The sequence below is a fragment of the Bufo gargarizans genome, chromosome 5 (assembly GCF_014858855.1).
Source record: "Bufo gargarizans isolate SCDJY-AF-19 chromosome 5, ASM1485885v1, whole genome shotgun sequence".
Classification (NCBI taxonomy): domain Eukaryota; kingdom Metazoa; phylum Chordata; class Amphibia; order Anura; family Bufonidae; genus Bufo; species Bufo gargarizans.
Window position 1 is genome coordinate 410,559,629 of NC_058084.1, and position 27,218 is coordinate 410,586,846.

General features: G+C 42.7%; 1 protein-coding gene across 2 annotated transcripts in view; it reads left to right on the top strand.

Annotated features, from left to right (window-relative positions):
• DPP6 (dipeptidyl peptidase like 6) overlaps nt 1–27,218 on the top strand; it is a 1,705,234-nt gene that overhangs the window by 1,465,274 nt on the left and 212,742 nt on the right. For both annotated transcript variants that reach the window (XM_044293859.1, XM_044293858.1), the window contains exon 7: nt 24,480–24,567. In XM_044293859.1, coding sequence (XP_044149794.1) covers nt 24,480–24,567 — 88 coding nt within the window. The remainder of the gene's footprint in view (nt 1–24,479; nt 24,568–27,218) is intronic.

Sequence of the window (27,218 nt, forward strand, 5' to 3'; positions counted from 1 at the left end):
CTTATTCTTATTATAGCCAAATTTGCCACCCTAACTCCTCCCACAGTTTTTACACTACATAGACAAAAATTTACCAAAACGTGCAGATTGTGCCCGATCGGATTGCTATTACTTTGTGGAGCGATCCCACCCCCGGGGCCCCCGTGGCGGGCCCCGGAAGCCCCCTTTTTTCCCATAGACTTTGACAGGGTAAATTTTCAAATCGCTCCCACTCGCCAGGCTTTGAGGCTAAAGTCACCAAACTTGGGTCACTTAGTCATGGGCTCAACCCGAAAATTTTTGGCACATTTCGGGGACCCCAAAATGTAGGCGGGGCCACACAGAACCAATCAAAATCTCCCCATTGACTATAATGAGACCTTCAAATCGCTACTCCTCCCACATTTTTAGGAGTACAAATTCCAAACTTTGCAGACTTGGTCGGCACCCACCCGAGTACCTTGCTTGTGCTTTGTTACCCGATCCCACCCTCCGGGCCCCTGGGACAGGGCCCCCAAAATCCAAGTTTTTCCCATTGACTTTGACAGGGAAAATTTTCAAATCGCTCCCAGTCGCACAGATTTTAAACTAAAGTCACCAAACTTGGGTCACTTAGTCATGGGGTCAACGCGCAATTTGTTAGCACATTTCGGAGACCCTAAAATTTGGGCGGGGCCACACAGAACCAATCAAATTCTCCCCATTGACTACAATGAGACGTTCAAATTGCTACTCCTCCCACAGATTTAGGAGTATAAATACCGAACTTTGCACTCTTGGTCGGCACATACCCGAGTATCTTGCTTGTGCTTTGTTAACCGATCCCACCCTCCGGGCCCCTGGGGCGGGCCCCCGAAAACCTCTTTTTTTCTCCCATAGAGTTTTATTGGAAAAATGCAAACGTTTGTCACTCATACAGCTTCGGAGTGAAACTCACCAAACTTGGGTCACTTAGTCATGGGGTCAACCTGAAAATTTCTGTCACATTTTGGGGACATTAAAAAGTGGGCGGAGCTACAAACAACCAATCAGATTTTCCCTATTGACTTCAATGAGAAAATTTTAAATTGCTGTCATTCTCACAATATTTAAGCCAGAATACCCAAACTTGGCACCGTAGGTCATTGGGTGACTGGATTCAAAAATTTATAAAAAAGTGGGCGGAGTCTACAACGGCCAATCAAATTTCAGCCATTTGTTTAAATGGGAAAAATTCAAACTGCCGCTGCTCTTAGACTGTTAATGGCAGGTTCCCCAAACTTGGTACAGTTGGACAATTTAGGATTAGGATTAAAATTTTGAAAAGTGGGCGGGGCCAAAAACAACCAATCAGATTTCTTTCATTGATTTCAATGTGGAAAAAAAAAATGCAGAAAATTGAAAAATGCTTCCATGATTGATGTCAGGGGCTTCAAATCTCTGAAATCAGGTGATAGATTAATTTGGATTCAAAAATTTAAAAAGTGGGCGGAGCCAACAACAACAAATCAGATTTTCCCTATTGACTTCAATGAGAAACCTTTAAATTGCTGTCATTCTCACAATATTTAAGTCAGAATACCCAAACTTGGCACCGTAGGTCATTGGGTGACTGGGGTCAAAAAAAATTAAAAAGTGGGCGGGGTCTACAACGGCCAATCAAATTTCAGCCATTTGTTTAAATGGGAAAAATTCAAACTGCCGCTGCTCTTAGACTGTTAATGGCAGGGTTCCCGAAACTTGGCACAGTTGGTCACTGGAGGACTGTGCCAATGTATATCTCATTTTGGGGATGCTAAAAAGTGGGCGGAGCCACAAACAACCAATCAGATTTTCCCTATTGACTTCAATAAGAAACCTTTAAACAGCTGTCATTCTCACAGCACCCAAACTCGGCAGGGTGGGTCAGTGTGAGACAAAGGTCAAAATTTATAAAAGTGGGCGGAGTCTACACTCCACCCAGTTACTCCGCCCACTCCAGTTGTAAGCTACTGGTGGAGGCAAGAACACATCACACAATTTCCCCAGAAATTGTACCTTTTCTAGTTCTTATTCTTATTATTATAGCCAAATTTGCCACCCTAACTCCTCCCACAGTTTTTACACTACATAGACAAAAATTTACCAAAACGTGCAGATTGTACCCGATCGGATTGCTATTACTTTGTGGAGCGATCCCACCCCCGGGGCCCCCGTGGCGGGCCCCGGAAGCCCCCTTTTTTCCCATAGACTTTGACAGGGTAAATTTTCAAATCGCTCCCAGTCGCACAGATTTTAAACTAAAGTCACCAAACTTGGGTCACTTAGTCATGGAGTCAACCCGAAAACTTTGGGCACATTTCGGGGACCCCAAAAAGTGGGCGGGGCCACACAGAACCAATCAAAATCTCCCCATTGACTTTAATGAGACCTTCAAATTGCTACTTCTCCCACATTTTTAGGAGTACAAATTCCAAACTTTGCAGACTTGGTCGGCACCCACCCAAGTACCTTGCTTTTGCTTTGTTACCCGATCCCACCCTCCGGGCCCCTGGGACAGGGCCCCCAAAATCCACGTTTTTCCCATTGACTTTGACAGGGACAATTTTCAAATCTCTCCCAGTCGCACAGATTTTAAACTAAAGTCACCAAACTTGGGTCACTTAGTCATGGGGTCAACCTGAAAATTTCTGTCACATTTTGGGGGACATTAAAAAGTGGGCGGAGCTACAAACCACCAATCAGATTTTCCCTATTGACTTCAATGAGAAACTTTTAAATTGCTGTCATTCTCACAGTATTTAAGCCAGAATACCCAAACTAGGCACCGTAGGTCATTGGGTGACTGGGGTAAAAAAAAATTAAAAAGTGGGCGGGGTCTACAACGGCCAATCAAATTTCAGCCATTTGTTTAAATGGGAAAAATTCAAACTGCCGCTGCTCTTAGACTGTTAATGGCAGGGTTCCCGAAACTTGGCACAGTTGGTCACTGGAGGACTGTGCCAATGTATATCTCATTTTGGGGATGCTAAAAAGTGGGCGGAGCCACAAACAACCAATCAGATTTTCCCTATTGACTTCTATAAGAAACCTTTAAACAGCTGTCATTCTCACAGCACCCAAACTCGGCAGGGTGGGTCAGTGTGAGACAAAGGTCAAAATTTATAAAAGTGGGCGGAGTCTACACTCCACCCAGTTACTCCGCCCACTCCAGTTGTAAGCTACTGGTGGAGGCAAGAACACATCACACAATTTCCCCAGAAATTGTACCTTTTCTAGTCTTATTCTTATTCTTATTATAGCCAAATTTGCCACCCTAACTCCTCCCACAGTTTTTACACTACATAGACAAAAATTTACCAAAACGTGCAGATTGTTCCCGATCGGATTGCTATTACTTTGTGGAGCGATCCCACCCCCGGGGCCCCCGTGGCGGGCCCCGGAAGCCCCCTTTTTTCCCATAGACTTTGACAGGGTAAATTTTCAAATCGCTCCCACTCGCCAGGCTTTGAGGCTAAAGTCACCAAACTTGGGTCACTTAGTCATGGGCTCAACCCGAAAATTTTTGGCACATTTCGGGGACCCCAAAATGTAGGCGGGGCCACACAGAACCAATCAAAATCTCCCCATTGACTATAATGAGACCTTCAAATCGCTACTCCTCCCACATTTTTAGGAGTACAAATTCCAAACTTTGCAGACTTGGTCGGCACCCACCCGAGTACCTTGCTTGTGCTTTGTTACCCGATCCCACCCTCCGGGCCCCTGGGACAGGGCCCCCAAAATCCAAGTTTTTCCCATTGACTTTGACAGGGAAAATTTTCAAATCGCTCCCAGTCGCACAGATTTTAAACTAAAGTCACCAAACTTGGGTCACTTAGTCATGGGGTCAACGCGCAATTTGTTAGCACATTTCGGAGACCCGAAAATTTGGGCGGGGCCACACAGAACCAATCAAATTCTCCCCATTGACTACAATGAGACGTTCAAATTGCTACTCCTCCCACAGATTTAGGAGTATAAATATCGAACTTTGCACTCTTGGTCGGCACATACCTGAGTATCTTGCTTGTGCTTTGTTAACCGATCCCACCCTCCGGGCCCCTGGGGCGGGCCCCCGAAAACCTCTTTTTTTCTCCCATAGAGTTTTATTGGAAAAATGCAAATGTTTGTCACTCATACAGCTTCGGAGTGAAACTCACCAAACTTGGGTCACTCAGTCATGGGGTCAACCTGGAAATTTCTGTCACATTTTGGGGACATTAAAAAGTGGGCGGAGCTACAAACAACCAATCAGATTTTCCCTATTGACTTCAATAAGAAACCTTTAAATTGCTGTCATTCTCACAGTATTTAAGCCAGAATACCCAAACTTGGCACCGTAGGTCATTGGGTGACTGGATTAAAAAAATAATGAAAAAGTGGGCGGAGTCTACAACGGCCAATCAAATTTCAGCCATTTGTTTAAATGGGAAAAATTCAAACTGCCGCTGCTCTTAGACTGTTAATGGCAGGTTTCCCAAACGTGGTACAGTTGGACAATTTAGGATTAGGATTAAAATTTTGAAAAGTGGGCGGGGCCAAAAACAACCAATCAGATTTCTTTAATTGATTTCAATATGGAAAAAAAAAAATTCAGAAAATTGAAAAATGCTGCCATGATTGATGTCAGGGGCTTCAAATCGCTGAAATCAGGTGATAGATTACTTTGGATTCAAAAATTTAAAAAGTGGGCAGAGCCAACAACAACAAATCAGATTTTCCCTATTGACTTCAATGAGAAACTTTTAAATTGCTGTCATTCTCACAGTATTTAAGCCAGAATACCCAAACTTGGCACCGTAGGTCATTGGGTGACTGGATTAAAAAAATAATGAAAAAGTGGGCGGAGTCTACAACGGCCAATCAAATTTCAGCCATTTGTTTAAATGGGAAAAATTCAAACTGCCGCTGCTCTTAGACTGTTAATGGCAGGTTTCCCAAACTTGGTACAGTTGGACAATTTAGGATTAGGATTAAAATTTTGAAAAGTGGGCGGGGCCAAAAACAACCAATCAGATTTCTTTCATTGATTTCAATATGGAAAAAAAAAATTTCAGAAAATTGAAAAATGCTGCCATGATTGATGTCAGGGGCTTCAAATCTCTGAAATCAGGTGATAGATTACTTTGGATTCAAAAATTTAAAAAGTGGGCGGAGCCAACAACAACAAATCAGATTTTCCCTATTGACTTCAATGAGAAACCTTTAAATTGCTGTCATTCTCACAATATTTAAGTCAGAATACCCAAACTTGGCACCGTAGGTCATTGGGTGACTGGGGTAAAAAAAAAATTAAAAAGTGGGCGGGGTCTACAACGGCCAATCAAATTTCAGCCATTTGTTTAAATGGGAAAAATTCAAACTGCCGCTGCTCTTAGACTGTTAATGGCAGGGTTCCGAAACTTGGCACAGTTGGTCACTGGAGGACTGTGCCAATGTATATCTCATTTTGGGGATGCTAAAAAGTGGGCGGAGCCACAACCAATCAGATTTTCCCTATTGACTTCAATAAGAAACCTTTAAACAGCTGTCATTCTCACAGCACCCAAACTCGGCAGGGTGGGTCAGTGTGAGACAAAGGTCAAAATTTATAAAAGTGGGCGGAGTCTACACTCCACCCAGTTACTCCGCCCACTCCAGTTGTAAGCTACTGGTGGAGGCAAGAACACATCACACAATTTCCCCAGAAATTGTACCTTTTCTAGTTATTATTATTATTATTATTATTATTTTAAAGCTTCAAATAAGGATAATAAAGTCAGGTTCACATATGTTGGAAATGTTGTTAATTTTTTAGCATAAATCCCACTATACACCTGGGAAGAGTGCTTTATATATTGGCAGCAGTAGATTTGCCTCTGAAGTGCCTATAGATGCAGAAAGTCAATCTTGAAGAAGAACTGTTACCTCTCCTGACTTGTCTGTTTTAGTAACTACTTGCAGTCTTCATGTAATACCAATTCTGGAGCATACTAGTCCCTCCTTACCAGACCTGTTCTTGAGGAATGGGGAATGGACAATGTTGTACCTATCCACAAGATGGGTAGCAGAGAAGAAGCTGGAAACTAAAGACCAGTTAGTTTGATGCTGATAGTAGTAAAAATAATCAAACTCTCCAGAGAAAGGAGATAGTTGACCATCTACAAAACATCAAATTTTTGGATCCAAAACAGCATTGCTTGACCATGTCACAAAAGTGTTAGATAAAGGTGGCACCGTGGATATTGCCTACCTGGACTTCAGCAAAGCCTTTGATACAGTGCCACATAAAGAGCTGATGAATAGATATCAGGTTATAGTTGGTAATTGTGTGCATTTTGAGCAGAGACAAGTTAAAAGTGGTGACACTCGAGGGTCTGTAGTGCATCGTGATCCTTTTAATATTTTTGTAGGTGATATAGGAGAAGGTTTGTTAGGTAAGGATTGCTTATTTGCTGATGACACAAAAGCGTGTAACACGGTAGATATTCCTGGAAGCATTACTAACATGGAAAAGGGTTTAGCTTCTCCGGACAAATGGTCCAAACAATGGAAACTGAAATCCAATGTTTTGAAATGTAATATAATGAACTTGGGGAGAAGGAACCCTCTGAGTATCATGTTGACAGTTCTGGGTTAGCCAGGACTTCAGGAGAAGGATCTCAGGTTCCTGATATCAAACAGCTTCAAGTGCACAGTGTGGGCAGGCAGATGGGAAAGCAAGTAGAATGCTTGGCTGTATAGCTAGAGGTATACCCAGCAGGAAAAGAGAGATATGATCCCACTGTATAGAGCGCTATTGAGGCTATATTTGGAATACTTTGACCAGTTCTGTAGACCTCACCTATCAAAAGTCAAAAATGGTGGAAGGTCTGAAGCATAAAACATATTAGGAGAGAACTTAATCAGTATGGCCTTGAAGAATGCGTATCTGAGTTTTCATAAAAAGTTGGCATAATGGCTGTGCCTCTTTGTGCAATCATAACTATGAAGGAAAAGTTATGTTTGGGCTTCCCTACAGTTTTTTTTTAACTATATTATTTCCATCTTCAGCTGCACAACTACATGCATTTTAACTCAGATGCATGTGTTGTATATCTTCTATGAAAGTACTGTACCACTGTAACATAGTGTTAATCACGAATATTCGAATTGCAAATTTTTATCGCGAATATCGACACTTCGAGAATTCGCGAATATTTAGTATATAATGATATATATGAGATTTTTTTTAATCAGTACACATGATCCCTCCCTGCTTCTAGCTTGTTGTCACGGACGGTGTACAGGAAACAAGGCAAAGCAACATGTATAAACGACTCGCTGGATCCAAAAACTAAGGAACCAAGGGAGACCCCTGCAGAAGACCTGGCACTTTCCCTGGCTGCTCAGCCTATGCAAAGATCCGAATGGTGGAGGTTTGCATATCCACGAACCTTGACTATAAAGCCCTGAGCACCCTACAATAGTGAGGGGACACGACCACCGGCTCCCTACACAAGATACGGAGGGAGTCAGGGTCACCTGGGATCCAGCAAACAGAAAATAACAGATAAAGGTACAACACTTAGCTTTGAAGCAAACAGGAGGACAGAGTCAGCGTGCACACACACTCCAGGAAGTAGTATAAGCCGCCCAGAAAAGCCTTCTGGGGAAGAATTTAAAGGGAAGCAATTAGTCCAACACATGACAGCTGAGAGAGGCTAACGAGAGGAGGAGCTGAATACCACAACACAGAAACTCAAGGAGGAGGTTCTGAAAGGCCTCTGTCAGAGCTTCTCAGCTGTCTGGTTGTGACACTCTGTCAGAGCTTCTCAGCTGTCTGGTTGTGACACTTGTGGGCCAATGCGAAGGCTGCAATATCTTTGACTTTAAGAGTAGTGTTGATTGCCAATTTTTGTAATGTGAATTATCGTAATGCAAATTTTTTATTGAGAATTTTTCAATTGCCGATTTCCGCAATCAAGAAAATAGTGACTAGAGATAATGAATTCTCGATATATCACAAATTTGAATATTGCCCCTGCCGCTCATCACTACTGTAACACCCTTTCCTTTACTTTCTACTAAGTTTGTTTTTAGCCTTGAAGCTTACACAGGAGGCCCCTTAGATGTTCAGAAGCAGTGTAGAAGCAGTACTTTTATCAGACTCAGGATCTCAGTTAGCTCTAACATGCCCCCCACCTCCTCTTAGCCATCTTCTGTGTCTCTGCTACTAGGGATGGATCTTGGCCGACAACAGGCAGTGGACTGCACCTAGTTGGAAGTGAAACCTCTAGTGGCCATGACTTTAAAGGGACACTGACAGGCCCGATAAGCATATTTAGTTATTCCTATGCAGTCATAGGTCTATTAAAGTGTATTCCAATAATATAAGAGTACCCCCTGTCCGCATTGTAAACCATGTAAAAACAACTTTATAATCATCTGTCAATCACCTTTCTTTATGCCCAAGGGGCGTTTTTTCACATTTCTTTATGCCCAAGGGGCGTTTTTACTCCTACCTTTGTGCCCAGCCGCACCCCAACTGTCGCTTCTTAGCGCCGCCCAGCTCATTATTATTCACTGCGCTGGGCGGCTTTTATAGTCCCCGATCCTGCCGAGCCGGCACAGGCACAGCAGGAGACGCTGGCATTGAATAAGGGACGCAGGCGCACTGCGAGTGACGGTGCCGGCCAAGTTTTCCGACGCACGCGCAGAAGGTACAAGTGAGTTCAATGCCAGCTTCTCCTGCTGCGCCTGCGCCGGCTCGGGAGGATCGGAGACTGTAAAAGCCGCCCAGAGCAGTGAATAATAATGAGCTGGGCGGCGCTAGGAAGCGACAGTTGGGGAGCAGCTGGGCACAAAGGTAGGAGTAAAAACGCCCCTTGGGCATAAAGAAATGTGAAAAAACGCCCCTTGGGCATAAAGGAAGGTGATTGAAAGATGATTATAAAGTTGTTTTTACATGGTTTACAATGTGGACAGGGGGTACTCTTATATCATTGGAATACACTTTAATAGACCTATGACTGCATAGGAATAACTAAATATGTTTATTGGGCCTGTCAGTGTCCCTTTAATGTTTTTTTCAGGGGGATGCAGATATATTTTTTAAATAAAGTGATTTAGAAATTTGCTAATTACACCATTCTGTATTAAATGAAATTGTGTAAAAGCACAGTGCCTCTTTAATTATGTTAAACGTATAAATATGGTTCAGGAGAGAACTGATTTTAATTTTTTTTAAAACTCAACACAAGAACAAAGGGGCACAATTTCAAAATACTTGGGGGTAAGATGAGAACCAATGTCTGGAAAGTTTATTACACAAAAAAGAATAGTTGAGGTTTGGAGAAAATTCTCATCAAATGTGGTTTGGTGGTGGAGAAATCTACAGTAAATGAATTAAAACATGCCTGGGAGAAACACATGTATATCCTAAGATAAAAAAATATAACTGTAGAATAGGATATGTTCTATCCTTTGAGGAACTGGCACACAAATTCTGTTTGGTACAAAAAAAAACAACAACATAAAAACATGTGTTTTCCTGTACAGGGAAAATAGGGGCCGCTCAGAATTACCGTAACTAGTGTCAGGCACATAGTTCTTAATAAATAGTTTACATAGAAATGAAGTGGAGCACCCATAGGAAAATACATTTGAGTGCCAAACGAATGGTACTACCTGTAATAGGTAGCAACATATGTATGGCCATATAATATTCCAGTAGTAATAGTGATAGCAGTTCCCATAAATGATTCATAGTAGTGGTAAGTGATAGTACTACAGTATAATGAGTAGTAGTAACAACCGTGGTGACAGTAGATGCAGCAGTATTAACAGTATCAGAACTACAGTATATATTCTATATCTATACTATCTGTAGTATCTATAGTATCTATAGTATCAGACACATACTCTTTTCTATGCTACCTATAGATTGTGACACTTTCAGCCATAGTGACCATTATTAATTCCACAAAGAACAGAGATAGCGTCATATCATTTCCAGGTAAATAGTCTGTGTCCAGAGAAGGCCTGACATTACCCTATTAGTTTTATTAACTGCAAGAAAGTATAAATTGTCCCCTGTCCGCAAACCAAGCGCTGCAGATTACAATTAAATTATTCAAAATGTTTCATCATCCAAACCCACCTTGTGCATCCATGGTGCTAAGGGTGGAATTGGCATTTCTGGGGCCTCAAGCAATGTTATGTGTAGGTCTCCCCCACCACACCACTTAAGCTCTGCCCCATTGCACAGCTAAGCTCTGTCCTGTTTCAGTCCTAAGCTCCTCCCAGTCAGCCCGCTAAACCCGACTTTCAGTTTAGCAGTGCATTCTGAGCACTTCTGCTACTGCTCTACAGTGGGAAAGGCTCTCACCGGGCCATTGTGCAGCTGAGCTGGCTGCCCAGGCAGTGTCTCCATCCCTTTGTTATTGTCACCCAACTTTTGTGACCAGCAGTCCCCCCCCCCCCCTTATCCCTGGGGCCCAAAACATGTGCCTGATTTGTGGGTTGGTAAAGTCAACCTCTGTTTAGTGCTACAGTGGTGCGCATGGGAGAGCCAGCAATGCCTTTATGCTGAAGTGCCTACAGGAATTTATAGCTCAGCAACCCAGTCAACATCTTCCTTGCCCCTTAAAGTTTTTTTTTTCTGTACTTGAATATTGATGGCCTATCCTTCGACACCTCACACCCCCGACAATGAGCTAATTACTGCAGTGTACTACAGAAATGGATGGAGCTGTGTAGTTCCAGTAGTAACTCCCGGCACAGGAGATACTGCAGAACAGCTGATCGGTGGGGGTGTAAAGTGTCAGACGACCACCGATCAGATTTTGATAGTCCAACCTGAGGATAGGCCACCCATATTCAAGTACTGGACAATCTCTTTAAATTAAACTACACTGAGACCTCTTGCCACTGGCACTAGTGGTGCATTCACCACTTTGCCTAACTTTCCCCAGCTGTATGATACCACTGCATTCGGATTTACTGACTATATACTGCAAACTTGTCACATTCCTGTAAACCATCAACCCTCTTGAACACCAGTAGGCACCCTACCGGTACTTTCTGCCCTGTTTGTTTGCCTTCTTCCCTCCCTCTCTGTTTACCCGCTATGTTAATTGTAGCTTCCTGCAAAGCATCAGAGAATACATGAAGATTACATTCCATGAGATGAGCGCTGCAGGCTTCAACAATTACCGATTATGCATGATTGTCTGCTAGGTTTCAAAAAGGAATAATTGTATCTCTTTTGCTGTGTAAATTGCTGAAAAAACACATTTAACTTTTGTATGCCTCTGCTGATCCTGCAGGTAGGCGACTTCAGCAGATGCTTCCTTATAGATTAACCTCTTCATAGGTGAAAGAAGTCACAGGCTGAAATATGCAAACCTGGAAGAATGGTTTTTGAACTTATGCTAATATTTCCCAGTGTGTGCGCTAAAGCACTGGTATTACAATAATACAGGGGCGGAATGCCACCTGCAGCCAACAGAGAGGTCACTAGCAAAATGATCACTTTCCACATTTCCTTTATCGCATGTATTTCTAATAACCTTGACAAGATTAAGCAAATGGGTGCTGGGGCAGATAATTCAGGGGAAATTTGGATGAAACCATATTTTCACCTGTGAGGCCCCTTGCAGACGAGTGTATGCGGATAAGGTCCGGATGCGTTGCAAATGCGTTCAGTGATTTCGCAAACAAAGTCATTCAGTTTGGTCTTTGATCGCGTTCAGTTGTTCAGTTTTTATCGCGCGGGTGCAATGCGATTTAATGCGTTTTGCACGCGCGTGATAAAAAACTGAAAGTATACAAACAACCATCCGTGAAAAACGTATCGCATCCGATGCTGCGAAAACCAACGCACATGTACATAGCCTTATTGAAATGTATGGGTACGGATTCCGTGCGGGCGCAATGCATTCGCATCACGCATTGCACCCGTGCGGAATACTCGCTCGTGTAAAAGGGGCCTAAATGTTTGTCTCTCAACCTGATGCTTCTGTTTTTGTAGGTTTTTGAATAGCAAAAATCCACAAAAACGATGGCCTGGTCCAGATCTGCATCCACTGGGACCCTGTTTGCAATCCTCCTGAAGCAACAAAGGTTCAACAAACAATTGTTACCATCAAGTTTGGGATATCTAGTCTCCTATACATTCTTTTTAGCTCTAAAGGAGGATCTGGTCATGGCAAAAATTCCCTTATATAATATTTTCTTAATAAAACATTTCCATATATCTTTTTAAAGGTCATCTGTCACCAGTTTTACAGGATGTGCACATCACCGTTTTTGCTGTACCTGAAGTCGCCTGAGTTCACATCAGCATTCCGCCTTTCCGTTTTCCTGCTCCATTATAGGATGTGAGCTCAGCCTAAATAGGAAAAACGTATAGAAACGTATGGCTTGACATACCCATAGACTATAATTGGACAAATGCAGTTTAAAAGTGCATATTTTTAACACCGTTTGTCACTTTTTATGTTTCTGGAAGTTTTTTATTTGCAGGACGCAATAAAAAGATATAGATAAGTATACATGTATTTTTTTTACATTGCAGTTACTGGGAGACAGATGTAAAACACAAGACAATATGTTTCCACCCATTAGGCTTTTCCTTTTTTAACCAGATACTTTCTTTGATACACTTCAAATCCTTATTAGAAAGCCAGGAGCTTATGAATATTCAGGACCCATCGCATGCACTGGAGCTGTTCAATACAAGATTCTAGCAAAATATATAGGTCAAATAAAGTGACCAAGTATTTTGCTAAGGGGATCTGTCACTAGTTTATGTTGTCTTTAGTTAGGACACTATAAAACTGGTGACAAATCCCCTTTAAAAAAAGTTTTTTTCGTCTCTCTTTGTTTCATGATCTTTCTTATAATCTAAAAAGTCACCAACGTGCAAAGAATCTAAGATCTTTGTCCTACAAGAACTATGGCTATGTGTACCAAAACTGATGGGGCACAAACGAACTGAATGAACTATCCAGAAAAACGCACGACCACCATCAGACTTGGCCCTAGTTACCCAGTTTAACAAGAGCTGGCAAACTTGCCCTGCAATACCCCCATCACCACAGGGGCCTGCCAACAGCAGAACAGCCATCCTGATAAGAGTCATCCCACATCAGAAACCTAGCTAGATAACCCTGATCAATCCCTGTGGGTGGGATAGAACGTATCTTGCATCCACCAGATAGCTGCGGGCGGTGGAGGCGACAGGTTGAGTAGTCATTACTAGCCAGGATAAGAAACGGAGAGGTCAAATGTCAAAGCCAAAACAGAATCCAATTGCAATATCAGAAACAAGCCAAGTCAAAGCCGAAAGAAACAAAAAGGTACAGACACAAAGGCAGGAGAATGGTCACAAATTAGTCCCGGTTCAAACACAGTAGCAACCAAGGTAAAGGGTGATCCAGCAAACAAGCCAGGTCAAAAGCAAAAGAATATTCATAATATGCACAGAGAACTAGCAAACACACAGGAACCAGGTACCATGTGCAACGACTAGCAAAATGCAGCCCCAGAGTGGGATTTGAATAGAGAACAAATCTCTTTCAAAGGGGTTGCCTGGGCTTTTTCTATTGATGATCTATCCTCAGAATAGGTCATCAATATCAGATCGTTGGGAGGTGCCAGGTGTCAGCTGTTTGAGGAGATGGCATGTGCAGTGCGCACGTGCCGTCTCCTTCTCTCTCAGGCTACTTTCACACTTGCCGTCGCTGGAACTGCCTGATCCGGCAATCTGCATGCAACCGGACAGCATTTGTAGACTATCCGGATGCGGATCAGTCTCACAAATGCATTGCGAGAACGGATCCGTCTCTCCATTTGTCATACTGACAAACGGATCAGTTTCTATTTTTTTTTTCACATTTTTACTGGTCTGCGCATTTTTTATGCTGGATCCGGCACTAATACATTTCAATGTAAATGAATGCCGGATCCAGCATTCCGGCAACTGATACGGAATTTTGGACAGACATACTACCACAGCATGCTGCGGTGTTCCCTCCGTCCAAAACGCCGTTCAGTGACTGAACTGATGACATCCTGGTGCATCCTGAATGGATTTCTCTCCATTCAGAATGCATAGGGATGAAACTGATCAGTTCTTTTCCGGTAGCCCCTAGGACGGAACTCAATGCCGGAAAAGAAAAACGCTAGTGTGAAAGTACCCTTACTGTCTACTGCTGCTGTTCCATAGACATACAGCGGAGAGCTCGCCGTCTCCTCAAACAGCTGATCGGTGGGGGTGCTGGGTGTTGGACCCCCACCGATCTGATATTGATGGGCTATCCTGAGGATAAAAGAGATTTGTTCTCTATTTAAATCCCACTCTGAGGCTGTATTTTGCTAGTCGTTGCACATGCTACCTGGTTCCTGTGTGCATATTATGAGTATTCTTGTGAAGTCAAGCCTCCTTGTACTTCTCTGCTCCAGAACAGGTTAGCTTGTCAGGCTACGCCCTCTCCTACCTGTTCGCCTGACCTCTGGAGCAGAGACCATTACACGATGCTAGCATTTGTCCTTTGATCGTTTGATCATTTCATAGCATGATTATAATTTTACATCTTGTAAATGTTTTGTCAGACAAGCATTTAACAGGGCCAAATAGATAAGAACCGTAGTGAAGAAAACTTGTATGACTAACTTTAGTCACTGCACTGCACCGCACCAAATCAATCAATGTAAAATTTAGAATGGATGACAGCCCCTTCCAAAACAAAACCAGCCATTTTTATATAATAATCACATTACACTACAATGCTCAGATGCTTTGTTCAACTGTGATCGATTAATCTAACATTGAATGATCAGAACCAATAATTAACGAGGGGCTTTTAATGACACCCTTAAAGGGCTTCTGTCACCCCACTAAACCTTTTTTTTTTTTTTTGCTTACTTATAATCCCTACACTGCGATTTATGGCTACATGATCAAATTAATAATTTTGGTCCTGTAGATTTAGTTTAAAACAAGCTTTTAAAATATGCTAATTACCTTGCTACCAGCAAGTAGGGCGGCTACTTGCTGGTAGCAGCCGCATCCTCCGATCGTAAAGACGCCCCCTCCACATTGTGATTGACAGGGCCAGGGAACGGGATCATCCTCTGCTGGCCCTGCCTGTTTGCATTTAAAATCTTGCGCCTGCGCCGCGGCCGTACCTGTCTTCAATTGGCGCAGGCGCACTGAGAGGCGGCCGCTCCATCCTCTATGCGCCTGCGCCGGGTGTAGATGTGACGTCATCGGCGCAGGCGCATTGAGGATAGAGAGGCCGAGCGAGCGGCCGCCTCTCAGTGCGCCTGCGCCAATTGAAGACAGGTACGGCCGCGGCGCAGGCGCAAGATTTTAAATGCAAACAGGCAGGGCCAGCAGAGAACGATTCCGTTCCCTGGCAATCACAATGTGGAGGGGGCGTCTTTACGATTGGAGGATGCGGCTGCTACCAGCAAGTAGCCGCCCTACTTGCTGGTAGCAAGGTAATTAGCATATTTTAAAAGCTTGTTTTAAACTAAATCTACAGGACCAAAATGATTCATTTGATCATGTAGCCATAAATCGCAGTGTAGGGATTATAAGTAAGCAAAAAAAAAAAAAGGTTTAGTGGGGTGACAGAAGCCCTTTAAAGAAGTTATGCCATAGTTGATGTAAAAAATGAAAATCATACATCATATAGTACATGAAAATCTATTTCCAGCAACGCCAAAACTAGCCCTGTACTGCACATAGATCCAGAGATATCCACATTCACTGCTCCAGTTGCTCTACTAGATTATCTTCAGCCTGGCAGTTCAGGAGGTACCGTATGTCCTTTTTGCTGCATTTCTCTCTCTGTAATAACACATGGCTGAAGATTTAAACTGAGCACGCTCGACCAGCTCAATGAGGAACTAAGGAAAATAATGAACAGGTGGCGCTATATCGATACATTTTATTAAATACGCTATTCTAAACTTTTTATTACATGCAATTACAAAAGTATCCAGATCCAGGTATTGGTTTGAAAAATATAGACTATGTTTCAGACACAACCCCTATAGTGTCTGTCCTTGATAATGTCATGGATGTTGTTGCAGAAACCTGGAACTTATAAATAAACATCCGACTGGCTTGATCCCAAACTAAGGAGCATATGGGTGAGCCCTATAAAACCCCTAGAGCTCTCCCTGACTGCTATGCCCATGCAAGGGTCTCTATGGTAGAAGATTGCATGCCCACGTACCTAATACTGTGTGACACCTGAAAACCCTATAATAGTGAGGGGACACGACCACTGGCTCCCTGCACTTAATACGGATGGAGTCAGGGTCACCAAGATTCAAGCCAGCAAGGAAACACAAATAAAGGAAAAATACTTATCTGAGGAAACAGCAGCAGCCTCCAGCAGTGAACACCTCATCCAGGAAGTAGTATAAACCGCAAAGTGAGGCAGTATGGGAGGGAATATAAAGGGAGACAATTAGTCTAAATAGGTGACACCTGGGAGAAGGAAAGGAGATGACAAAGTGAAACCAAAACAAAGAACACCATGCAAGAGGTAGAGAAGAACGTCTGCCAGACCTTCTCACAGAACTGGCGGTGACAGTACCCCTTCCTCTACGGGTGGACTCTAGACACTCAGAGCCTACCTTCTCAGGATGAGACCTATGGAAAGCCCTGATGAGACGAGTGGCCTTAATGTTTGCCACTGGAACCCACATCCTCTCCTCAGGACCATAACCCTCCAGATGAACGAGGTACTGGAGAGAACCACGGATAATGCGAGAATCCACAATCCTAGAGACCTGAAATTCAAGATTACCTTCAACAACAATCAGAGGAGGAGGCAAAGAGGAGGATACAGTGGGTTGGACATAATGTTTTAATAGGGACCTGTGAAAGACATTATGGATCTTCCAAGTCTGAGGAAGATCAAGACGGAAGGCAACGGGATTGATGACGGACAAGATCTTGTAAGGCCCAATAAACTTAGGACCCAACTTCCAGGAGGGAAACTTCAGTTTGATATTCTTTGTAGACAACCACACCAGATCACCCACATTCAGGTCCGGACCAGGCACACGTCTCTTATCCGCCACACGCTTATAGCTCTCACTCAACCTCTTCAGATTACCCTGAATAAATGACAAAAACAAGGAAAATCTCTCCTCATCAGGTAAACCAAAAGACTCCTCTCCAGAGAATGTCCCAAACTGCGCATGAAAGCCATATGCACCACAAAATGGTGACATATCAGAGGACTCCTGGCGACGGTTATTTAAAGCAAACTCAGCAAGGGACAAAAATAATACCAATCCTCCTGATTCTCTGCCACAAAACAGCGCAGATATGTCCCCAGATTCTGATTGACGCGTTCAGTCTGACTATTCGACTGCGGGTGAAAAGCAGACGAACAGAAGGCCTTCCAGAATCTGGAAACAAATTGCGTGGCCCTATCAGAAACGATGTCTGAAGGAGTGCCATACATTTAACAATGTGATCAACACATGCTTGTGCCAACGTCTCAGCATTGGGTAACCCAGGAAAGGGAATGAAATGCGCCATTTTTCTAAAACGGTCCACTACCACCAAAATCACAGTCTTCCCCGAGGAACGAGGCAGGTCCGTAATGAAGTCCATGGACAGATGCGTCCAAGGACGGGAAGGAATGAGTAACGGGAGGAGAGAACCCGATGTTCGTGAATGAGGGACCTTAGCACGAGCGCAGGTCTCGCAGGCTGCCACAAAACCCTCAACCGTCTTACGAAGAGCTGGCCACCAGAATCTTCGAGCAATGAGATCCACTGTGGCTCTACTCCCCGGGTGCCCAGCAACATGGTGCTCCTTAAAAACCTTGTGTCGTAAAGCGAGAGGCACAAACAACCTCCCAAGAGGACAGAGATAAGGAGCCTCTGCCTGGGCTGCCTGAACCTCTGCCTCCAAATCAGGATAAAGAGCACAGCCAACCACCCCTTCAGCCAAAATGGGACCCGGGTCTTCAAAGTTCCCCTGTCACGGATGGTTTAACAGAAAACAAGAAGTTACAAATAAGGATCCGACTGGCTTGATCCGAAACTAAGGAACAAAAGGGTGACCCCTATTTAAGCCCTGAAACTCTCCCTGTCTTCTCAGCCCATGCAAAGATCTCTATGATAGAAAATTGCATGCCCTCGTGCCTCGACTGTATGACACCTGAACACCCTATAATAGTGAGGGGACACGACCACCGGCTCCCTACACTTAATACGGAGGGAGTCAGGGTCACCTAGGATCAAGCAAACAGGAAAACACAAATAAATGAACAGACTTATCTGTAGAAGCATCAGTTGTAGCATCCAGCATGTACACACTCCAGGAAGTTGTATAAACCGCAAAGTGATGCAGTATGGGATATGGGTCACGAAATTGTGATACGGTTCAGCTCCCTAAAATCCAGACAAGGTCTTAAAGAAGCATCTTTTTTCTTAACAAAAAAACAAGCAGTGGCAACAGGTGACTTCGAGGGTCGGATGTGTCCCTTTCTCAGGCTCTCAGAGATATAAGTACGCATAGCGACTCTTTCAGGTTGGGAGAGATTGTATAAACGTGATTTTGGCAGCTTGGCTGCCATTTTGGCAACTCCTGGACACCACTCTCGGAAAACACATCCGAAAATTCTGAGAGAAAAGATGGTACAGTCTTGGTAGAAACCTCTGAAAGAGACGCCGTGAGGCAATTATCTCTGCAAAACTCACTCCAACCATTTATTTGCCTTGCTTGCCAATCAATGGTGGAGTTATGTTTAGTGAGCCAGGGTAGCCCCAACACTAGAGGAGTAGGTAATCCACTTAGGACAAAACACGACATATCCTCAACATGAGTGTCACCCACAGTCAATCGGATTTTGTGAATTATGCCTTTTAACGATCTTTGAGAAAGTGGAGCGGAATCGATAGCAAAAACAGGTATATCCTTTTCCAAAGTGCATACCTGGAAACCATACGTTATTGCAAATTGACTATCAATGAGATTGACAGCTGCTCAACTATCTACAAAAATCTCACAAACCATGTTCTTGCTGTCTAGCGCCACCCTGGCAGGAAGGAGAAAACGGGAACTACAAGAAAATGGAAAACCTTCAATTTCCGGTTTTTTTTCTTTTTGTTTTTCTTTTATTACCCTCAGAAAACTCCATGAATCTCCTAGAGGGGCAAACATTAGCCAAATGATTTATACCCCCACAACAGAAACAAACCCTCCTCTGAGAGCTGAATCCTCTACTATCAGAGGCAAGCAAACCCAGCTGCATGGCCTCCTCCCCCTTAGAGAAGATTGAGAGAGACTGAGACCCCTGCGCACTGAATGAGACAGCTCCACTGTCCTTGAGCTGAATATGACAGGAAGGAGTAGTCTCCTCTCTCTCTCTAAGACGCCTGTCAATACGAACAGCTAGAGACATGGCAGACTCTAACGAGGCTGGTCTCTCATGAAAAGCAAATGCATCTTTCAATCTTTCCGAAAGATCATGGCAAAATTGACTTCGGAGTGCAGCATCATTCCAACCAGTATCAGCTGCCCATCTCCGAAATTCAGAACAATATATCTCTGCGGACTGTTTGCCCTGGCATAAAAGACGCAGTTTAGATTCAGCCAGAGCAATACGATCCGGGTCATCATATATCTGCCCCAGGGCTACAAAAAATTCAATAAATCACTGAAAAAAAATGCACCAAACGGATATACCACTGACTATACTAGCTGGTCATACAAGCAGATATTAAAAGCTGAGACTTTTGCCAATATATTGCTCTCAGGAAACCCATCATGCACCACGTCACGGTCACTCAGCATGGCAAGGGGTCCTACCACTACGCTAACTGTGGTGTGAACACGGTCTGAAGGTGATGAAATCCAGCTCACAGCCAAGCTTCCACACAACCGCATAGCAGAACAACTAATGCATTGTGAACAAAGCAAGACTGTAAGCCACACCCATATCAGACCATGTGATGGAGGTTTCCAGGTGCAAAAGAATGTTCAATTGCCAGATAAAGGCACATTCAATACATATAAAACAAAATCACAGAAATGCAATGGCCAATATGGGGCAACTGCTCAAGCCGCAAACACTATAGCGTGTTTCTCATTGGGCGAGCAGTCCCACCGCATGTGAACCACAGAAATAAAGTGGCAAATATGGGGGAGCTGCTCAAACCCCAAACACTGTAACGTGTTTCTCATTGGGGGAGAAGTCCCACCGCATGTGGACCGCAGCAAACGACCATCCCAAGCAATTAATGCGTACAAAGGAGGACGCCAGCGCGGTCCACATGCACCACAAAAGCATCCTACACAGACAGGAGCATTGTGCGGATGAAAATACAATTAATTAAATAAATCACTGAAGAAAATGCACCAAACGGATATGCCACTGACTATACTAGCTGGTCATACAAGCAGATATTAAAAGCTGAGACTTTTGCCAATATATTCCTGTCAGAAAGGAGATGACAATGTGAAACCAAAACAAAGAATGTCATGCAAGAGGTAGAGAAGAACGTCTGCCAGATCTTCTCACAGAACTGGCAGTGACAGATAAGCCCTACCAACCAAATTGCAGTTTCCAAATTCTATCATATATATTTAAATGACTAGAAATGTAGTTAAAAAGTTTCCTCTGATGGTGGAAAAACTTTTCTGTATCCTTAGCAGTGCACATAACCATAGAAACAGAACAAGCCAATTCTTGTGATTGACAATGAATTACACGTATGTGACATTTAATGTAAGTCAATGTGTTATTTTATATTACAGTGCATTCTCGACCAGTTCAGATTTTGCTCCAGTTTAGATGCCGAAGACAAAGAAAACATGAGATACAAAGCATTCTCTTGATTATGATGACAGAGTAATGTCTAGTTCTCGTTGAACAGATGGTGATTGTGTGGCCAAAGCTCTACTTACAATGAGTAACATATTTCTTTGAATTGTGCTTGTCTGGTTGATGGGCTGAGCAGGAATGTACAGCTTTAGATTCTAGTTAACCCTCTGACATCTACTACATTTCCTCCGATTGTTTTGCGATGTTGAAGTGCTCAAGCTATAGCATTCCCGCTTGATGGGAAATTTGATGAGCAGCTGTGTCGTATTTCATGATGAGATTGTGGCAGGAAGTTGACTCCTGATATAAGTGAAGATTTATCGAACTGTGAGAAAACTCCAGAAGTTGGATATAAACTGATAAATCTCAATTATTCCAGACGTGATAGCCACAGCTATAGAAAGGGTTTCACAGGAGAATGTAGAAAAGACAAAACTCTGTCCATTTACTCAATAAGGGCATATGGATATCATGGAAGAGTACCCCATTCGGGACACCCCCACCCCCTACCTCTGTGGGATCCAAACCTGGAGAGCCACTCTGTAGTTCCTGATCTTTTAGATTCATGCTGTTCTTGTATTACATGGGCAGCCATTCATCTAAACGGCCACCATTTATTACTCTTTTGTCCCTGCAGTAACAAAAATCTACTGTTTGAAGGACGATCCAGGTGCAGGACTTGGGGCATTCATCTCATCGTCCTGGTGACCGTATTTTAAAAGGTGTTGTTTCTGATGAGATAACCCATTTAACCAAGCCTGTATGTGCCATAGTGATAGAACATATGGTTGATTTAGGACCGCTAGATTAAGAGGACACAGATTAAGTTGGCTGCATGTCTTAAGAACTTCTGTAGGGAACACTTTCCAGAGGACCTGCATACAAGGTTTAGGAAAGTTAAACCAAATATTATGAAACTCAGGGCAAAAAGTCTTCCTATCCATAGTGGATACAGGGGTGATGGTGGACGTTAACAAGCACCAGAAAGGATCTCCATTTTAATATTTGCTATGAGGCTTATTTAATTAAAGGGAATCTGTCACCTGGATTTTGGGTATAGAGCTGAGGACATGGGCTGCTAGATCGCCGCTAGCACATCCACAATATCCAGTCCCCATAGCTCTGTGTGCTTTTATTGTGTCAAAAAAATGATTTGATAAATATGTAAATTAACCTTAGATATGAGTCCTGTCTCCTCCATGCTTGAGAGATGAGTCCAGCGTTCTCTGACTCTGAGCCCAGCCATGCCCACTGTGAAGGAGCTCAGCACCGCCCCGAATCTCCTCCTTGCTCACCGACGTCACAAAGCTAGAGCGCCGCAATCTCCCGATGCGCGAGCTAGCGCATGTGCAGTTCGTTCCCTGAGGCTGATGCCAGCACAGGGAAGGAACACTATGCAGACACTGCACATGCGCTAGCTTGTGCATCGCGAGATTATGGCACTCTAGCTTTGTGACCTCAGGGAGCAAGAAGGAGATACGGACTATGCGGGCGATGCTGGGCTCCTTCATAGTGGGCATGGCTGGGCACCGGAAACGTTAGTAGCCTCATTTACATATACCTACAATCGTTTTTTTTACACAATAAAAGCACAGAGAGCTATGGGGAAAGGATATCATGGATGTGCTAGCAGTGATCTAGCAGCCCATGTCCTCAGCTCTATACCTAAAATCCAGGTGACAGGTTCCCTTTAAGTCTATGTACACCATTGCCATTTTATCTGTATGAACTCACTCATACATGCAACCTTCAAAAGAGAAAGCTATAATGCCAGTATATGCAACAGAGCCTTCACAAGCTAAGTAGCATAATTGCATTGCACTAGTAGACCTTAGGTTGTTCTACACACCGAAGCTACCATATGATTCTGTGGCTGTCAATGGCCACACGATTTAGCAGGTAAACCTGTGTTATTACCTTCAAAATCACTTATTCATTGACCACCATTGGTGGGTGGGATGATGTCCACATCAGCATCAGCTGTGGCGTGTAAAATCAGCCTTAGAGAAGAGACCAGTAGATCTTAATGTTAAACCATTAGGATGCTCTAGTGCTGGTTCTACACAGAAATGGGAATTGGCCTCCTCATTGGTTTGTGTGCCTGAGACGTGGCCAATGCTATTAGTGTGGATCTCCCATGCCCTGTTGGCTTACTAGCATTCTAGCAAAGAGTGGAGAGAAGAAGAAGCACAGTCATGTATAGAGAAGACATGGCTGTAGAGTTAGGGGAGCAAGTAAAGACATTTGACTGCTCTAATATTATGGGTGCACTGGGGCTTTCAAAAATTTACAGCAATATCAATGTTACTCAATAAATGCCTGTCTCTGGTCCCCTAGAAGATCACTTTACGCAGACACCACAAAAAAAAAGTAGATCCCATATGGAGATAGTTTGGCAACAACCACTTTAGAACAAAGATTTATATGTAGCAGAGTCACAAGAAAACCAAACTCTTAATCTACTATATGAACATTATAAAGCCATGTACTACAAAATATGTTAATGACGTGTTATACACATTTTGGAAAGGGATTTATCTAATGATTTGAGTCTGTGACCAATTTATTTAACTGAAATCCCACTGTTCTTTTTTCCTTCACTGAAAGATTTGACAACACCAACATCTTCTTGCACCTGTTGTAGGTTCTCGTAGGAAGCTGAGGCACCTTCGATTGATCAGGGATTTTTGTTGTCCAATGATAGTGGTAATTATACAGATCTAGTGATCAATGTCTGTTAAGGTCACCATTTGTGGCTGGTGACAATCTTATTTTACAGCGTTTTAATGCTTATCTTGGAAGGTTCATGCTTCACTCGTCAGTGTAATTGAATCTTATGTTTTTGAAAGATGAGACATTGACTGGAACTGACAACACTCGTCTGTTTCCTTGGAAGTATTAGTTTTAATCATTTTTTCTCCCCACCTTTGCTTGATGTAACATTGTTATAAAACATTTGTTTTAATTATAGTACTTCTTGCATGAGCCTATTTACTATCTTGTTGATCAAATGTGTAATTTTCTTCCTCTCAATGACATGGAAAAATTACCAAATTGAGATTAGTGATGTGAGGAGAATTAACCACCAAAATGTAAATTGCTGTCACTGAAGATAATGAATTTAACTTCCATCCTTTTTAGAAGTTTACATCTAGCATTGAGTTTTATAGGGGATTTTTAGGGGGTTTTGCAATGATGGTTTCACACAAGGCCGTTGGGGAATAGCAAAACACATTCTGGACAGTCTGGGGAACATCTTCCAATGCACTGGACATACACCATGTTTACAAAAAGTTGTCCTCTGATGATATTCCTCCTGGCTATGTAGTCCGAGCCGGATGCAATCTGAATAAAGAGGCGGCATCTCACTCAGAACAGTCTCCCTCTGCACCCATTTTGTAACTCCCTTACATATGAATATAGAGGATAGATGACCTCCTCTCCATTTCGTCTGCGGCTGCTTGTACATGGGACAGGGATCAGGGGAGGGGGTTTTCAGACATTTATGTTATAATTTATGACTCTGCATCAAATGCCTGAGATGGGAATACCCCTTTAATGATGGATACAAAATGAATTATTTTACATAGTAAAGTGCCATATCAATGTGATCAAATGAAAAACTATTATGCTATATTACAAATTTGTTTTTCTGATTCCTTCTCTTTACAGTAAACTTACAGACTTAAACCCACCAGAAGTAGAAGTAGAGAAAGCATATCTCCAGTATGCAGGATGGGGCGCTAAGGGCCAGCAACTGGTAAGTCACAAATATTGCATATAGTCAATATCATTTCATCAGTTCACATATAGAATAAATCTCCCCAAAAAGTTAAACGGGTTATCATGGAAAACATAATGACCAATTCTCAGGATAGATCATCGATATCACATTGGCGAGGGTCAGAGTCCCGGCACACCCGCCGTTTTGAAAGCTCAGAGGTCTGGTGAGCACTGTGGCCTCCGGGCTGCTTACCTAGCACAACATTGTACAGCTGTGCTTGGTATTGCAGCTCAGCCCTATTGACTTGGATGGGGTTAAGGCCGCCACTAGGCCACGTGAAAAATGTAAGGTGACGTCACTGGCCCCGGCCTCCTGAGGATAGGTCATCAATATCTTCAACAGGTCATCAATACACTGTATTACTTATCTTTTACTGATCCTATGTTACAATATATCATTTAGCCTAGACTGATTTACAGTTCTTCAGGCTTCAGAGCTGAAATCACCCAGCATTCCTTGCTTATTCAGTATCTGCACAAATCTTTCTCTATTGATTTGTATTTTTGGAACTGTTGTATTTCCTTCAAGTGCTGCACAGTTATCTGATATAGAAACAAACAACACTACCACTGCATTATTTACTAGTGAAGTTGACGAAATTTCCCAAAATTTCATTTAGGGTCTGATTTAGTAGAATTAGCCATCAGATTCCATTTGGTCTGAATACATTTGGTTCAAATCAAAAGTGCCCCAGTTGCCCTGAAATGTTGTGTATGACACTCTGGAATCTCCTAGGACTGTATCCAACCTTTTAAGGTCTAATGCCAAGGCAGCTTTAGTAATGTCAAAATAACAGTGACATATATGGCTATGGGTAAATGGATGGTAGCCGGTGGTGACAAACAGCCTGTTTAATAACACACTGTATTGTTTGATTTGATTTTATTAAAAAAATGATCCAAAAAAATCCTCTCTCTTTGGTAACAGATGCCTTCTTCTCTGATACTACTCCATAAAATGGTGGGTGTCATTTTGAGCAATTTGTGAGGGTCAAATCACAAAATTTTCTTATTTGATGAAATTAGAATCTTTTAGGAAATTTAGAAGAGATTTGATTCATGTAGAATTTATTCACTTATCTCTACTCGCCAGCTTTCTACATTTGCCCTTAATTATTATAATATTCATATCTGTCTATAATTTTGTGTAAACTATTTGCTGTAAACATAAAAACAGTATCTCCCTGGGGCTGTGAAAGATTAAATTTGCCCCCTGTTCTGTAACATATGCCTGCTATTTTAAGCAAACATACTGAAGCAGAATAATACATTAATGAAATCCTTGCTGTGCGGTGCACAATATTTCTGTTGTCATGATATCTATGCAGGTAAATAAGATCCATTATATACTTAATTATCTGGTGCAATTAATTTCCAAATGATTGATCACAGCAAGTGATAGAGGGAATTAAATATACTCCATTTAACAGTCCACATAGCAAAATGTATCTAGATTTTATCCCAACTATCTAATAACGTTGTGGTCCATTAAATCATATCTGGTAAGATGCAGAGTAGGGCATGTTACTCCTGCTGCCCTATCTGTCCGTCCCAGCTATAAACAGGTATACTCAAGACTGATGAGTGTTATAGTACCAGTGTCTGACTGGGGTGTCTAGGGCCCACCAGTAAAATGCATTATGGGGGCCCACTGTACAGCTACCTTATTATTACCTGATCCTTATTGGCAAACCCATTTTTCAGTAGTAGCCATCTATCTAGCCTGGATTGACCTGGTTGATCTGCCTCTGTGCCTAGAAGTCAACCACATGCATCTTCAGTGATAAGCTGGGTGGTTTCTTAAATAATCCGCCCAGTTTTTATATGGATGCATATGCTGGTAGTCTACTTGTGCAGGGGGTTGGGGACTGGAGGCCCACCAGAGGATTCACCTGTTCACCTGTGGGCCAGTCCAAGCCTGTATAGTACCCTCCCATAAAAAGCATTACTACCAAATCAGAATGGCCTACCTGAATGCCAGAGGAGCTTCCCATAGGTCTTGGTTCTAAACTAATAATTTGTGCCAGTAGACTAGCAGAAGACAACCACGTTTGAAGCTGATTTAGGTCCTGCCACTTGCTGGTATGGACAATTTTTATGGGATGAAAATACAAATGAACGTGTAGATGTTCTGTATAGATTGGTGGGCCAAGGCATGCTTAACCGACACTGTACAGGTTACAGTTTAATACATCTGCTATACGGTTTCTGCTGATGGCTCTTTCCGAGTATGTGTTTTTCCCGTGCTATTGTATAGCACTCATTCAAAGTTTTACAGAACTGAATATTTCCTTTCCAGAAAAAAAACTTTTCTAATGTTTTGCTGTGGGAGGCAGTTTCTTTAGATCGCTTCATTACCTTTACTTCCCTCTGAATACTGCCAATAGACAGATAGGGACAAATCTTGAAAAACAAACTTTGACATTGACATAAAATATGCACACCTTGTAAAAATGCTGATATAGCCAAGCTCACAGCATGATCTTTCTGTCCGAATCTTTGGGACTGTTGTGGTACCTATGGCTACTCTAAAAGTTTGATAGATGGAAATGTTGTTGTCTTAGTCATTAAGGAAGGGGGGAAAATTTATGGGGGGAAACTTATGGAGTAAACATACAGTATGTAGTT